Raw genomic sequence first — 16,041 nt, forward strand, 5'->3', positions numbered from 1 at the left:
GGAACAGGATAAAATCACCAACAACACTAATCCTTTCTCTAGATCCATTAGTCTATTTTTTAGTCAAGAACACTAGTCCTTTCCCTACAGTCTTGAAAATCAAATGTCAAAAATAAGAAGTTAAAGTACATTTTAGAAGTTCTCAGCATCAATAGGCTCCATTTATTCTCTGATTTTTAGACTTAGGATGAAACAATCAGAATTACAAGTTTCAAGGTATCTTATGGTCATAGTTTAGCATTCTAGGGTCAAAACATGTTCATTTTACAACTTTTAATCCTCAAAGGCCATACTTGGCTAGTCACAGTCTCAATCTCCAAAAGACAAATTCTGAGGAATGTCAAATTATAAATTGAAGCAAATAATAACATTCAGAGACAATTATCATCTAAAATAGATCACAATAGTCCTCAAACAGCACCTAGATGAACATAGTTTGGTCTAGATAGTTAATTTCAAGTCAAGTTCCCATTTTCAGTCATATGGTTAGATAATTTTCCACAAACATCATATCAAACTACATAAAATTTAAGGCAGGGGACTTAGAGGGTGTATGACCTCTATCCTAGGTCATGAAGATGCACTAAGAACAAAACACATAGCAGATTATACCAGGATAGGTTAAACAAGTTCATATTTTAGCTTATTTTTAAATAAAAGAGGGACAGAGTTGCATTTCAAAGAAGTTCTGCACCTTTAAAGCCATTTTCAAATTCTAACTATGCAAATCTCATATGAGGCAAGAATAAATCCCCCATTGACTGATGAAAGCTCATTTTTAGCAGATATAGACCGAAATCTTTAATCAACTTCTCATAACACCTCCTAGCTTTCAAAATCTTTTTAAGACAAACACCAAATTCCATTTTTACTCCTATTAAACTACTCAAACAAGATAGCAAGTCTAGTCAAAGCTATTCAGTTTTCATTTAGAATAATATAAACACTTAAGCAGTCTTTCAAGACTTCAAATTAACAAAAACTAGATTATAGTGATGACTTAAGATCATTTTCACATAAGAAAGCTGTAAGTATGCCAATCCAAATCAAACTATCAAGCACTAGGCACTAGGGTATACCATTTTTTAGCAGTTTGACAACAAAGAAAGTAACAGACCATAAACTCAAACCAAAAAGGTAGTTTCAAGATATTGGATCTTCTGAGCAACACTTTATTCAAGTTTTGAACAAAAAGCTTCATGACTTATTTTTGAAGGAAAGAAAACAGTTTTCAGTATATCAAACAAGTGTGCCCTCTTAAGAAACTAACAGAGAATCATATCCAACTACACATGGGCAAAATAGAGTCTAGGAACAGAAATAAACATAGGACCCAGATTTCAGAACAACTGTGTCTTACTCACAAATCAAGCTAAATACTCCTATCCTATCAAAACAGTCTCCAAAAATCACCACAACTTCAACACACAAAGCTAAAATGAAAACATGATATTACAGTTTCAAATACAAATCATAGCCAACTAAACTTCTTGTCATAGACATCTAACTAACTACCCTTAAAAACAAACTTTAAGAAAACTTAGCCCCCCATATTCAGTCATTTTCTTTCTATTCTTCAAACTAGTATGTTATAATACTTATTTAGCATAAAATTATCCAACACTTAGCTCATTTTATGACTTTGAATAGCAAAACAAACACAAAAATAACAATATTAAGCACTAGGCTGAGCATTCATGGCATTTCAAATGGTAAACAAGTTTTAAAAAAAAGCATAATCAAGACTGGAAATAGGAAAAGAGGGTTAGAATGGGATTTACCTTTTATTGAGGCAACCTAAAGACCAAAATACGATTGAGACTTCAAACTTCAAATCACTAAACCCTTTTGATCCTCAAAAAATCCCCTTTCTTTTCTTTTTCTTCTTGTATATCTAGATATGTATATATATATATATATATTCTAAAAACTGTTTTTCATACATATATTTCTTGTATATATTTTATATTTTTTAGCCTATGCTTTTCTAATTTATGAAAAAAGGTCCCTCTTCCAATTCCTCAACTTGATATTTATAGCTTTTTTCCAAATTAGGGAATCCTAGGATAGAATGGACACCTCATCCTAAGTCCCCCCCCCTAAAATCTTAAAATTGTACCCTATATCAGATAATTCAAAATTTTCAACAAAATACAACTCATTTGTACCCTAAAATCTATCCAAATAATGAAATAAAAATCTGAAAAAATCAAAATAGTACAAATAGCCTATATTCCAACGGTATTGTTGTACTAATTAGTACAATGGGATAAAATCCCCAATTCGTATACCTTGATGTAGGAACTTTCTAGGAAATTTCCCCTAGGTTTGATTTTATGGTGCTAAGGTGCACAAGATGGCCAAGGGTTCGTGACCCTACCCATGGCAACCTTAACCCAATCAAACCCGAGTAACATCCTAGTTCTAGGAATTAATTTAGATAGCAAAAGAAAAATTCGAAGGGAATAGAACCTGGAAACAATGAAAGCATATGGTTAAGGTCAACAACCCTCAAACAATTAGTGAAAATAAGCCCAAAATTGTCAAGAACCGAAGGTGCGAACCAAACCCTAACAATGTCGCCTCAGCGCCTGAAAATGGGAAGGGTGACGGGCTGCGAAGAGAATGAAGTTTGGGGGGTGGGGGGGGGGGGGGGAGATGTAAGTTTATTTTAATAAAATTCCATCCCCCCTTTTTTTTAAAACATTCCCCCCTTCAAATTTTTAAAAGCTTAAGTTAACCCCGCCACCAATTTAAATCAAATAAAGACCAAGTATTATAAATGCATCTATCACTAAATGAAAATAATTATTTAGGCTAATTAAATCTAAAACAAGCAAATTTAAAATATTAGCTTTAAAACAATCCTATTATTGATATAGTTCCAGAGAATATTTAAAAATGTGGAAGATGCGGTCAAAAAAAAAAATGAGCCGTAATTAATACGTTGTTCAAATGACAATTTTCACGGACTAGACAGAGCGGGATAAGAGTAAATAACTCACATTTCTTATATTTGTCAATTTTTCAGGAAATAATAATTAAAAGTCATTTTTTGCAATTTTCTCAGGATTTTGTTTTGAAATTCTTAAAATTGAAAGGAAATATCCTTACTCCATCTTTGACTCTGGAAATTTGAAATTTAAAAAAAAATACGCAGTTTATGAGGTAAAAATTAGGTGTCAACAAGTGTAATACACATCTAAAAGCCGCGTGAAGGTCATTTATATATTTACAAGGCCAATCATAAAATGACATGTCAACGAAATAAAAGAGCCAAAATCTGGATTTAAAAAAAGAAGAAGAAAATCCCCTTTTTCTTCCCCAACTCCTCGCCGGAACTGTGCATTTTCTCACCGTCCAATTCTTCTCGCCACCACCACCTCTGTCGCTACCGTCATTACGTTTGCTGAAAAAGCGCCATTTAAACAAATTGAAACAATTAGAAAAAGTCGAAAGAGTTGACTGGCAAAGAACCCACAACACAAGAAGAAGAGGTAAAAAAAAAATAAAAAATCAAAAGACATTTCCTTTGTTGCTAATTTTGACATGGTTGGATTGCTAATTAACTTGGCGTCTACGATTTAAAAGGCATCAGCCCTTACATAAAATAGCAACCCTGTGAAACAAACACAACTAAATAGCTGACACTTTTCATTATAAGCATGTCCGCAAGTTAGCACCTCTCTTTCACTTTCACAAACACAATGCTCTTCTTCAGTACCTAATGCCTAATATTCCATGTTTTTCCTGGGTTTTTTAGTAGGCTAGCCCATTGTTTCTGACAAGACTCCATTGTTTCTGGCGAATCGATTAAACGGAATGGAGGAAAACAAAGGGGGATGGCTGGGTAGGTGGGTGTGGGTGTAGAAAATAAGCTTTTATTTTTATTTTTATTCACAATTCAATTCTTTTTTTGAATCTGATTCAGTCATTTGCTGATTTGTGGTATAAAAGTAGAAGAAACAAAGAAGAGAAGATGGTGGTGGGTGACTGTTTTCTGATGGGATAGTAGGGGAAGGGTTTGGGTGGGTGGCGGCCGTGGCGGCTAGTTAGGTTAGGTTTAGGGTTTAATATTTTTTTTTTAACACAATTCTTTTTTAATAATTTTTTGGACTAATCTGCCACATGTCGTCATTTAATTGGTCATTCTGCCACGTCACCGCGAGTGTAATACACACATTTTATATTTTTTGATGATTGTAAAAAAGGTGTCTAAATGATACAAATTCGGAGGGGTTTAGGTATCAAATTGGAACAATGCCTTATGTTTACTACAGTAATCCTCGAGGAATGTTTTTAGTGAAATGGCCTATGAATTTTGCCTTTTCTTTAAATACATTCATGGGAATATCATACTATTTGATACTGAAGTGGACATTTACATAGTTTAACATTTACATGCATAAGAGTACTATCTACATTGCTATTTATAGATTAGCCAATAGCAAACACATTTTTCTTGCTATGATTAGCTTTCTTCTGAGCAGTCTTTACCAAAAACACCTGCAAAATTATGAATTGGGATCAAATGTTAGTATTCTAATAGAAAACAATAACTCTAACACTGAAAAATATCTCAACAATAAAGTTGCAATGGACATTGATGTGCTAATAAACTAAAAAGAGAATTGAGTTACATATCAGTGGAGTACCCATAAAAGGATAGTAAACATGTGAACTAACCTAATATCACAACAGCCAAAATGTTTCAACAAGCTCCACCAAAGAGCAGCAAAAATGGCTTTGACGGCATCCAACAGTAACAGCAAAAATGGCTTCAAACATATCCAAAAATAATAGCAAAAAGTGCTTCAACCGCATTCCAAAACTACAAAAAGATGTATCTAATATACAGTAGCAAAATTACAAAATAGTGGTCAACAATAACTACAATGTGTCTACAACACCGGTTCAAGACAACAAAATTATATCTTCAAGGATACATTATAACTTACCTGTTCAAGCCAACATCATTGAAGTGCAGCTTCTTAGCAAGCAAAAGATACCAAACATAAGACCTTCTTAACTTTTTAACAAAGGAAGAGCTTAATATTTATAAGACGATATCAAAAACACCAAAGCACAATGTAGACTTGACCACACCACAATATCTTTAAGGAAATTACAAGAATATGTCTCCTTCATTCTTCTTTACTAACATACATCTTACCTTTAGGAACCAATGGGTTATATGTTCTTAACATCTGACCAATCTTTTACTCTCAACTTCAAAATGATTTCTAATATCATGTTCTAGTGGGTGTATCATAAGACCACTGCTTGTAGGTAACATTCTTAATCATCCACCAACTAAATTCACATAACATAACTATATTATCCAAATTGTGCTCACTCAAGACAAAAATTCAGGTTTCGAGTCTGAACATAGAAATACATTTGAACAGAATATCAAACAGTAAAATATTAAAAGAGGAAACACAGAAATAATGGCCTGCACTTGATTTTCCTGTAAGAGAATTTGTAAGAGGCTTGGTAACTTGTGAATATTTTATTTAAAAGTTAATCTCTTGTATTTAGTGTTTATTAAGTAAAAAAATGCAAACAATGGATTCATTAGTAATTGCAGACAGATTTAGGAATTTAATAAAACAAATACCTCTTCATCTTGTAGAATCAAGAGCTGGTATTTTTTGTTTTCTCTTTGTTGTCCCTTGGCCGACTTTTATCAACTACTTGGACCTTGCAGGTCCAATCTTCTGTCTTGGGAGTGATCATTTTGATGGTAAATCTTTCCGCCATGTTGGGATAATCTGCATTTAGAGTATGTTAAAGTTATTCATGATACATTATAACAGTATATATTAACAACAAGAATAAAATGAATATAACATAATATAAAAAGAAAGAATTTAGAGAATAATCAAGTTCTATAATAGATTTACCATTGGAAATTATAGCATGAATTTAGGAGAAAGCCTTTTCAATAATTTCATCATAGACAACATTGAATGTGGAATGATCATCCTTGTTGTCAGCTGTAGGTGGTCTACTTAATACTTTCACATTATCAGAACATTTGGCTCTTGATAAAGTAACATACAATTGACCATGAGAGAAGATTGGTTCACGCAAATAAATACCAACAAAATCTAGCGTTTGGCCTTGAGCTTTAATTATAGTCATGGAAAAACATAATCGTACTGGAAATTGTGTTTGTTTAAAAGGAAGAGGCAATTTCTCATCTTCTGATGTCATTAGTGGTATTCGCGGAATAAATACATGTGTATTCTTAAAATCACTGCTAGATATTGTTGCACTAATGAGATGGGATTTAAAATCATTACATATTAATCGTGTCCCATTGCATAAACCTTCACAAGGATTCAAATTTCGTAATAACATAATCGAACAATTTTTCTTCAAAGTTAATTTGTAAGGAGGTAAACCAAAGAGGATTTAAAGTGTGCAAGAAATCTACATACTCACTTTGATCTTTTGGATCAATAATCTCCAGTAGCAATATAAACCTTTTCAGTATTTGGAAATTGAGCAATCAACATATCATTTATTTCGTCAACAAAATCATTTTTCATTGTTAGAATAGCAAGAGAAGTAACAAAAGAGGAATTTGAATGACATGTGTATAAATCAAGATAAGTAACTCTAAAGAGTATATTCAAAGATTCTTTTTCAGAAGTAAAAGGAATAATGAGAGAATGTGGAATTTCAATTTTTCCGTGGTTATCTTTTTTTTTTTTTTCTCTTTTCCATCACCAATTCTCATTAAATATTCACAAAATGCGGGATCGTTGTTCGCATGCATGTTCTCGATAGTTGTAATTTTTCTAGTTGATTCCAAATTTTAGAGCACAATAAACTTTCACTAATAAAATCTTCCTTTTTTCCACTACGAACAACTAGAAGCGTTTGTCTAAAGTCACCACTAAAAACTACTACTTTGCCACCAAATAGGATATTGGTTTCCATTAGATCTCTTAAAAGCAAATCGAATGCTTCAACTGTTCTCTTTTTTGCCATTGAAATTTCATCCCATACAATTAGTCTTGCATCTCGTATCAAAGATGCTAGTGAACTTTGTTTACTAAAATTGCAACTGAAATTTTCATCAACATCAATAAGAATTTTAAAGAGGGAATGAGTAGTTCGACCTCCCGGAAGAAGTGAAGCTGCAACACCTGAACTTGCAGTTGCTAAGGCTATAAATCCTCTGTGTCTTACAGTAGCTAATAAAGCACGATATAAAAAGCTTTTACCAGTCCTGCCAGGACCGTCAATAAAGAATTCTCCTGGTTTATTTGCAAATACTCTGTCAAGATTCATATTGTAAGCCCTTTTTTGCTCAATGTTTAATTTGTTTTGCAATAATAGATCTTCAACATTAATAGTGATATTTCTTTCGTAATGAACATCTTTAGCTTTTTTTGTTGTTGAAGATGGTTTGATAAATTCTAGAATTAGTCCAAATTCATTAATATCATGGCCCATTGAATGAAGAATATCATTAATATTGCTTAACACTTTGAAACGGATTTCCCTTGCATTTAGGTCCAAAAACTTCTTGAAGTCTTCGAACATTGGGCTTTCAAACCTTTCCCATTATTCTCTGGGGTTAGTTGGATTACAATAGATCAACAACAACAAATAATTGGCATTTGATAACTTGCAGCTTCAGACATGCATTCTACCAAATTACTATCACAAAGTAATAGTCCTTTTTTTTTCTGCAGCTTCTCTAAATGTATTATAATGCACTCCATTTACAGTTCGCAGATCTTCATATGATTTGGCCCTCTTACATTCATTAAAAGCAGTCTAAGATAGTATCTTTCTCCTTCGGTTGGATGACATGTCACAACACGACCAATTACATTTCCTTGTTTACGACGTATCCACATTTTATCTATTGTTGACCATACAAAGTGTTCTGGAAACTCACGATACAATAAAATTCAGGTCCATAGCATCTTTGTTTACTCTATTCATTAAAAAAAACTCAGTGAACATTATTTTTTTAATCATGGGATTATTTACAATTTTACTAATATTGTCTATACTTTTGAAGGAAACAAATTGTTGTCCTTCCAGATGTAGTTGAAGATGGTATACACTTGGAGTCATTTCACTGATAGGGAAAGCGAATATTCTCCATGCAGCCTCAGGTGGTGACACCCACTTGGCAGATTGGTATTCTTTTATTTCATCTATCTCATGTCTGTGTCATTAGCATGTATATGAAATGCAATTTTATCATGTCCTTTGCAAATGTACTTAACGACTTTAATATCAGAACAAATCTCTACATTCAAGACAATTGAACTTACAAAGTAAATATGGATTATAAGGAACAACCCATGAATTATCAAGAAAGTGTCCTCTAATTTTCACACTCCTTCCTGTGTTTTGTCTTCTATAAATTGGGTATGAATTCTTTCCTTTAGTTGTTTGTTTTGCAAACACTTTTGGATATTTATTTTTACAATAACCCTTTTTTTTTCATACAGGAATTTGTTGTATTCAAATTACCACAAGGACCATGCATCACGTGTTCCATAACAAGTGAATATAGATAGTGGTTTGTTCTTTCATCAAGCAATTCAGCACATACAAATTGATCATATGCTTCAGGAGTTAGTAATTTGTATTTCTCATCAAGTATAATAAGAAAATGAGCATGTGGTTTCAAATTCCACCATATACATATATGCTGCAACTTTACCAAATATATGTCTTTTTAGTATGTCCTTCTTTAATTCTTCTAAATTTGCTCTAAACACTCGACTAACCAAATCAGGTCTATTTTGTAGTTCATCTGTCGACAAAAGGTTTGCTTTTATTTCAGGCCAAGAAGGATTACATGTCATAGTAAAAAATATATCAGGTTTTCCAAAATGTTGCACTAATACAATAGCATCCATATACCGTCTACGCATATCTCTTGGGCCTCCTGTGAGGCTGAGTGGAAGTATTTGTTGTTTTCCTATATGTGAAGCTTCTCTTTCCCCACGTCGTAGAATATCTAAGATTCCTTGTAATATATCAACTCTGAATAAATCTAGATTAAAAGAAGCAAAGTCTAATCATTGGCTTTTAATTTTTATCCATTCATCCACTATGTATTGTTGGAATAATCTTCCTGAATGTAAGATTATATTTTCATCAAATTAGTTTTCATCATCTCTAATTTGAAGTTTGTAACAATAATATTCACGACAAGAAATAGTGTCTCTTTATCGTTTGCCTTCTTGCATAACCTCAACTTCCATATCAAGCAGCCCATCAATTGAGCACATATTCATTACACTCGGCAATTGTCACTCAGCAATTGTTCTTTCTCACAATATATTCGCATTGATGTATTATTAGAATGCTTAATTTTCTTAATACCACAATGCCATCCATTTTGACCATATAGGAACAACAATGGATATTGCAATGGACCATAACAATCGTAATAATAATTTACTAACTGACTTCTATCACTTTTTGTATATATTCGAATATGTGGCATAGGAATAGAGTTATTAATATCTTGTTCTACCCATATCCCCGCAACTTCTCGTACATTTGGTAAGTTATATATACATTGATCTAAACCAGCATCACACTTAAGTGCAATGTAAAAATCAGATAGTTGTGAAACACCTATTAAAGATTTCAAAAACATAGAGTACGGATTAATATTTAATATATCCATCAAACATCTCACAATATATTCGTTCAGTTTATTTGAACATGCCATTCAATTTCTTACTTCATTTTCACTATCAAAGAATTATAACTGGAGGTTTTTTCCTTTTTTATCTGTAGGAATCAAGTCATTTATGAAATGATACATCTGCCCTTGAACTCGAAAGGTATAAATACTATTATTCCTTTTTGCTAAATATTTGTCATAATTTACTCCAAGGGAGGTAAAAAACAAATATGTTATTGTATGTTCTAATGTAAGTTCGAAAATGTTTTGATTCCTCAGTATTTCCCAAATAAAGGTTTTTTTAATTCTGTTTGAATTTCATGTGAAGTTAAATGAACAGAACCATTGCTCCAACAAAATCCAGGTGGTTCATATTCAAATTTTTTTGCCCCACCAAATTGACGTTTTGGTACATCTTTTAATTTAACATAAGTGACTTCTGCTTGCATATTACTTGAGCTGCCAGGTTCTGTGAAACCATACCTTGCATATGCAAACTCTAGAATGAGCAGATATTAATCTAGAAAAAGTGTAAGTAATATTGTTATTTTTTAAACAAATCTTGAGTTCACCTACGCAAATACTTTGTAAGTGATATTTTCAATAAAATATTATATTTATGTAATGAGAGTTTGGTTCTCTACTAGTTCCTGATAGAAGCGATGAGTCTCTCATAATAAGAGAACTCTGTTCGGCAGAAACATTAGCAGTACCAGAAGATGATGCATTAGTTGAATCATTATTTTATTGAACTTTCAGAGAAGCGTCGTCTTTTCAATTCAGCTCTTTTTGCTCGACGTTATGCCAAAAGGGCCTCTTTTTCATCAGGTGGTATCAGTCTATATAATTCGCGTCTCCTAGAATTTTTGTCAAAATTTGTTTTTGCAAAGGTCTGCGCAATTTAGGATTTATACTACCTGACATTTCTGCGGCTGGAATATTTTATGAAGACTTGAAAAAGCAATAAACTCAAAATTTAGTCACATATTTCATATAAATCAGTAATATATTAATGGATGACATGTAAATAAAATTTCACTGGACATACATGACAATCAAAAAAGAAAGTGTGGCATAGATATAGATGTCGGCTATTTCACAATACGAAGAAGTTAATAGGCAAAAATAGAAAAAGAAAGTAAGTAGATGAGCGGTACTTACCACACAATGAAATATTACAGATATCCAAGAACAAAGAGATGTTACAACGAAGAGCAGAAACTGTAAAGGAAATGAAACAAAAGATTATGAAAAAGGTATAAATAATAGACAACCGTATTCAAAGAAAGATAACAAAATGAGACAGATAGACAAGTAACACTTTTTGATAAAAAGAGGAGTAATGGAGAAGATGCAATGGAAGTAATAGGTGGTATTGTTCATCCAGCATCTGAGATTGACCAACCAGCTGAGCTGCTTTGGCTATTCTTTTTTATTGAAAAGAAGTCGGATGTCTACTCCCAATCTCACAACTACATTGTAAATGTAATACAATGTGTTTTTTAAGTTGAAAGGTGTATTATTTATCCTAGACAAATCTCTGTTGTTAAGGCATTGTTATATAATCATAATGTGAAAGGGATAAAGTAATGATTTTTAAGTACTGCCAGTAGAAACACAGCATATTGCCAATTAAGAAATATGGTTTTTTATGCTTTAGCATGCAAGCTTGATTTTCATTGATATAACATTCATTTATTTTAAGCGACTTAATTAGGATCCATATATATAAGAGACTTTTGAGAGGAACATCAAAGTTGACTTACTAATAAGAACATACTCATATTTTTTGTTACATATGAACCAATACCAACAGGTTTTTTGTCATGGTTTATATTATCTTTATTTATTTACTTGCAGTCTATAAGTAAGGAGCAAGACAATGACATGTCTTGTGATAGAAAAAGAGCGCTCTACAAATTTGGTCACTTCTTTAGTCGATAAAAGAATTTTGATTTGTTTTTTTGGGATAAGTTTGATGTTAAAGTATTATCTCGGTTTGCTACTACCATATTTTTGAGAAAATAATATATTTATAGAATGCACTGAGTAATTCGAAGTGCAAAAAATCAATATACACAAGATGATTTTGGAGTACTACTCGATTTAAAGGAAAAATTGAATAGTAAGCTAATACCAAAAGTTACTCGTGTATTCGAAAAATCATCTCTACAATCCAATAGAAAAGGTACCACCAGATTATTTACGTACAAGAAAATATCTAGCTCCCTGAGTTTGGGAAGTTCGGAGAGAAACCACAAAGCAAGGAAACAAAGGTAAATGATAAAAAATAAAGAGAAATTTTGGGAAAAATATGAAAGATGAGCAAACACAAAGTTGTAACCTGCAATATAATCCATAACTTTTTACAACATTTCAAACTACAAATATCAATTGCGACTCACCTCACCTTATTATCAATTTATATACAAACGTTGTTGCCACAAAACTAATTTTAACACTGTATTTCAAGATTAGACACTAGTTTTTCTTTTTCTTTTTTTATAGAGAAATCTATGTTTATCTCATGAGATTCAGCCATGAAGATTAGATAGAAGTTCAAAGATTTTGATGAAGATTAGACAGAAGTTGGAAGATTTTGATGAAGATTAAACAAAAATCGAGAGAAACATAAAGAGATTGAATGAAAGTGCTTACCTAAAGTGGAAGACCCCGAAGAGAATGGTTTTTGATTTGTTGCAGAGTATGGAAGTGTTCGATAAAAGCGATGGAAACCAATGGATAGGGCTAATTTATTTATGTTAGGACCGCTGATTCTAGAAAAGTCATATGTATTTGTCGTGGTGAGATAGTCTCTAGAAAAGTCCTATGTATTTGTAGAGGTGAGATAGCCACGCGGAGAGACTGTATTTGATATTTAATAATAAAATTTATAATTGTAATGAAATATACATGAAATGACTGAAATGCCTTTGGTCATTCCATTGTTCGCTCTTCTCTATAGTAGAAATAGAAATAGTAGCATGGAACGAAGACACATGTGGTTGACAGCTTTTTTTACTTAGACACCTCAATTAAGACTTGCACCTATTGAGCACTCCGATTACATTAAATTTGTTTCAATTTAACACTTTTTTGACAATTAGCTAAAATTACAAATTGTCTGCAATGCACTTGCGGGTGATGTGGCATGATGACTAATTAAAAGAGAACATGTGGCATTTGGGTGCAGAATAATAATTTAAAAATAAATTATAAGAAAAAAAGAAAAAAATTATTTTCAGCAAAAAAATAAATGAAAATACCTATTTTCTAACCCCACCTATCCCTCCCCTTCTTCCCCCTTTCTGCCGGAGCTCCGTGGGCGAGCCACCTGAGCTCCAATCAATCATAAATAACTGAAGTATCAACGAAACCATAGCGAATAATTAGGAAAAATTAGCAGCGATCAAAAGATTCTTATTATTCATGTATCTTGTGATCAGAGAATTCATTAATAATAGCACATTGACTTGAGATAAGGATTTTTTTCCCTTCATATGTAATGGTGAAGCCGAAGTCAGAGCAAAACCCCAAAAAAGGGGACTGATCTGAAATCCATTCCAGTGAGATTTATCACTATGCACAAGTGTATTTTAGATGCTTTCTAAATTAAGGACGTGGAGTGGAGTGGGGTTTTGTTATGGATTTTCTCAAGCCAAGAAAATACACAACGGAGAAAAACATGATGAAGAACAACCCATTTGTGAGATACAAAGGTAATGGAAGTGCATCTAATGCTTTGATAGAGGAATCTTTGTGGGTTTGAGGGGTTCGTCGGAAGGGAAAAAGGGCTTTACGGGTCGCCGGTGAATGTCCATTGTGAAAGTTTCTGGAATCGGAATTACAGAGGAGAGAAGGGGAATTTGAGAAGTATTGTTAGTAAGAAAGAAGGGAAGGAGAAGGTTAGGATGGTGGTGGCGTTGTGGTGGTTTATGGTAGAGGAGCTATTGGAAGGAAGGAGAAGGAAGAAAAAAAAAAGTAAAATTGTAAAATCTTCACGCGCCTGTTTTGTTTGAAAATCACACAACTTGCCAACTCAGCGAAAATTGTCTAAATGACACCGTCTGACCCTAGCACAAGTGTCTAAATGAAACAAGATTTAGTTGAGGTGTCTAAGTGAAAAAAACTGTCAACCACAAGTGTCTCCCGATGGATTCGGCCTTAAATAATTGCAGAATTTAAATGGTTTGTAACTCAACTCCATTAGTATTTGGAATCAAAGGAAGTGTCAAGCTTTTTTGTTCAAAGAGAAATTATAATTTTTTTTTACTTACACCGTAATTGTGACACACCACATATCATCTTCTAGAGTTTGATTAGTCCAAATCATATCTTAAATTTTTGAGAAAGAATGGCAAACCATATATTTATTTATAACCATACATCATGTTTGTGTCGCACTTCTAACTTAAGGATCAAATCATTCTCCATCCATGTAAAAGTTACAAAACCAACTGAAATTGACAAAAAAATTGGAATATTTATTTTGATTTCACTTAGAGAAATTAAAATTCTAACAGCATTATTCTATTAATCTTTGGAGAAACTTCAACCCATTTAGTATATAAACTTTTAAAGGGTTCTGGTAAATCTTTTACAGTTGGACCATAATGGATCCACCATTGACAAAACCAATTAGGAATGCCCTGTTTATAAACATTGGCATATATTTTTATAAACCATGAATGTTTTCTATTAGGATTTTCATATAAAAAGACTTTATTAAAGCCTTCAACATAATCCCCATAGTTAAATTTAATAAATACATAACGATTTTTTGTTCATGATGGATATAATCCTTTTCCTTTAAAGTACTTATTCCCCATTCATTTGGAGAGAAAATCTTTTTATAATAATTTTCGAAAAGTTATAAACTTTTTTGCTAAGAAGGGGTAAAAATGTTGAAATTCCCGCCGATCCTAAAGATGAAAGAACCGGCTCATAATTCATATAGTATTTATAAGTGATTGCAGCATATGATCCTACATCAAAATATATTTGCATTATTTGCAAAGGTGCATCTCTCCACTGGAGGTCTTCATTTTCTATGAGCATTATTAATTCTCTGTTATCATTCTGTTCATATGAATAGGTGTCCTCACGATCATCATCGGTGAGAGCATTAGAATATGATGGTGGCATATTATCCTTCTTCTCGGTGAATAGCGTGTCCCGGCCCCGCTAGCAAGCTTCTATAAAAGCCAAATATTCTTCATATATGTAATTTGCTTCCTCGCTATTATTAGAAGATCCCCCGCAATATTATCGCCTATTAGCTTTTTGTTTCCCATTTGGGCTAGAACATATGCACATAAATCACCTCGAAGGAATCATAAACGTTTCTTTAGATGTGGTTCCTCTACCTCCCCTTCCTCTATTAGAGTTAGGGCTAGATTGTGGCCTTATCCTGCAAATAAGATGAATAAGAGTTATGAACTCATATATTCTTTGGTGAGAAAATCAGGGAGACTATTATCTGACCCTTTTTTATAATGAATTTCAAAATCAAATGAGGCTAATAATGCCTGCCATCTTGCAAACATTTGTTTAGATATTCAAAAATGTTAAATATATCACGAATTCACAATGATTCAATGAATGTGAGATTTTTGTTACTAATCTTTTCTTCTTCCAATAATTCAGTTACTAATATATTCTCTTAAATTGAATCCTTCCTTTTCCTAATCTGAAACACTTCATACATCATCCAAGTGAAATTGGCAACACCGACATATTATCGGTAGTTCTGTAAGTTACATGATAGATTACTTTTATTTTGAATTTGATTCTATTTTGTTATTTGAAATTGTCGAAGCCGACTTATTGTGTGTGTTCGTTAGTGACATTTATCTGAAATTACTAATTTATGTAAGAAGAGGTTGAAGGAGCAAGGAGGACTCCATGAGAATTCTGATTGCTAAGTCTTTGCTATTTAACGTTGATGCCTCTATTTTTTTGGAGACAGACGAATGGAGGAAGTATTGCATTTGGTTTGACTGAAGCTTCGAAAAGAGGCATTGGCTATGAGCATTCTCAAGTGTTGAGTTGCAGGATGAGATTCTTGAGAACAACCTTTTGCATGATTTGATAAATAGCTGCATATAATGATTTTAGAAAAGTTATAAACTTTTCTGCTAGTAGCAGGGTAAAAATGTTGAAATTCTGCATCATATCCTAAAGATGAAAGAACTAGCTCATAATTCTACAGTATTTATAAGTGATTGCAGCATATGATCCTGCATCAAAATACCTTTGCATTATTTGCCAAAGTTCATCTCTCCATTGGAGGTCTTCATTTTCTATGGGAATTATTAATTCTCTGTTATCATTGAATCGTTCATATGAATCAGTGTCCTCAT

General features: G+C 32.6%; 1 protein-coding gene across 1 annotated transcript; it reads right to left on the reverse strand.

Moving 5' to 3' along the window:
* Positions 1 to 7,945: 7,945 nt before the first annotated feature.
* Positions 7,946 to 14,824, reverse strand: LOC132063074 (uncharacterized). The gene is made up of 4 exons (XM_059455505.1): positions 14,618 to 14,824; positions 12,338 to 12,506; positions 10,841 to 10,900; positions 7,946 to 9,037 (listed from the first exon to the last, which is right to left on the reverse strand). Exons 1-4 carry the CDS (start codon positions 14,822 to 14,824, stop codon positions 8,634 to 8,636), a joined length of 840 nt encoding a protein of 279 aa, XP_059311488.1. The 3' UTR covers positions 7,946 to 8,633.
* Positions 14,825 to 16,041: the final 1,217 nt, after the last annotated feature.

The sequence above is a fragment of the Lycium ferocissimum genome, chromosome 7 (assembly GCF_029784015.1).
Source record: "Lycium ferocissimum isolate CSIRO_LF1 chromosome 7, AGI_CSIRO_Lferr_CH_V1, whole genome shotgun sequence".
Classification (NCBI taxonomy): domain Eukaryota; kingdom Viridiplantae; phylum Streptophyta; class Magnoliopsida; order Solanales; family Solanaceae; genus Lycium; species Lycium ferocissimum.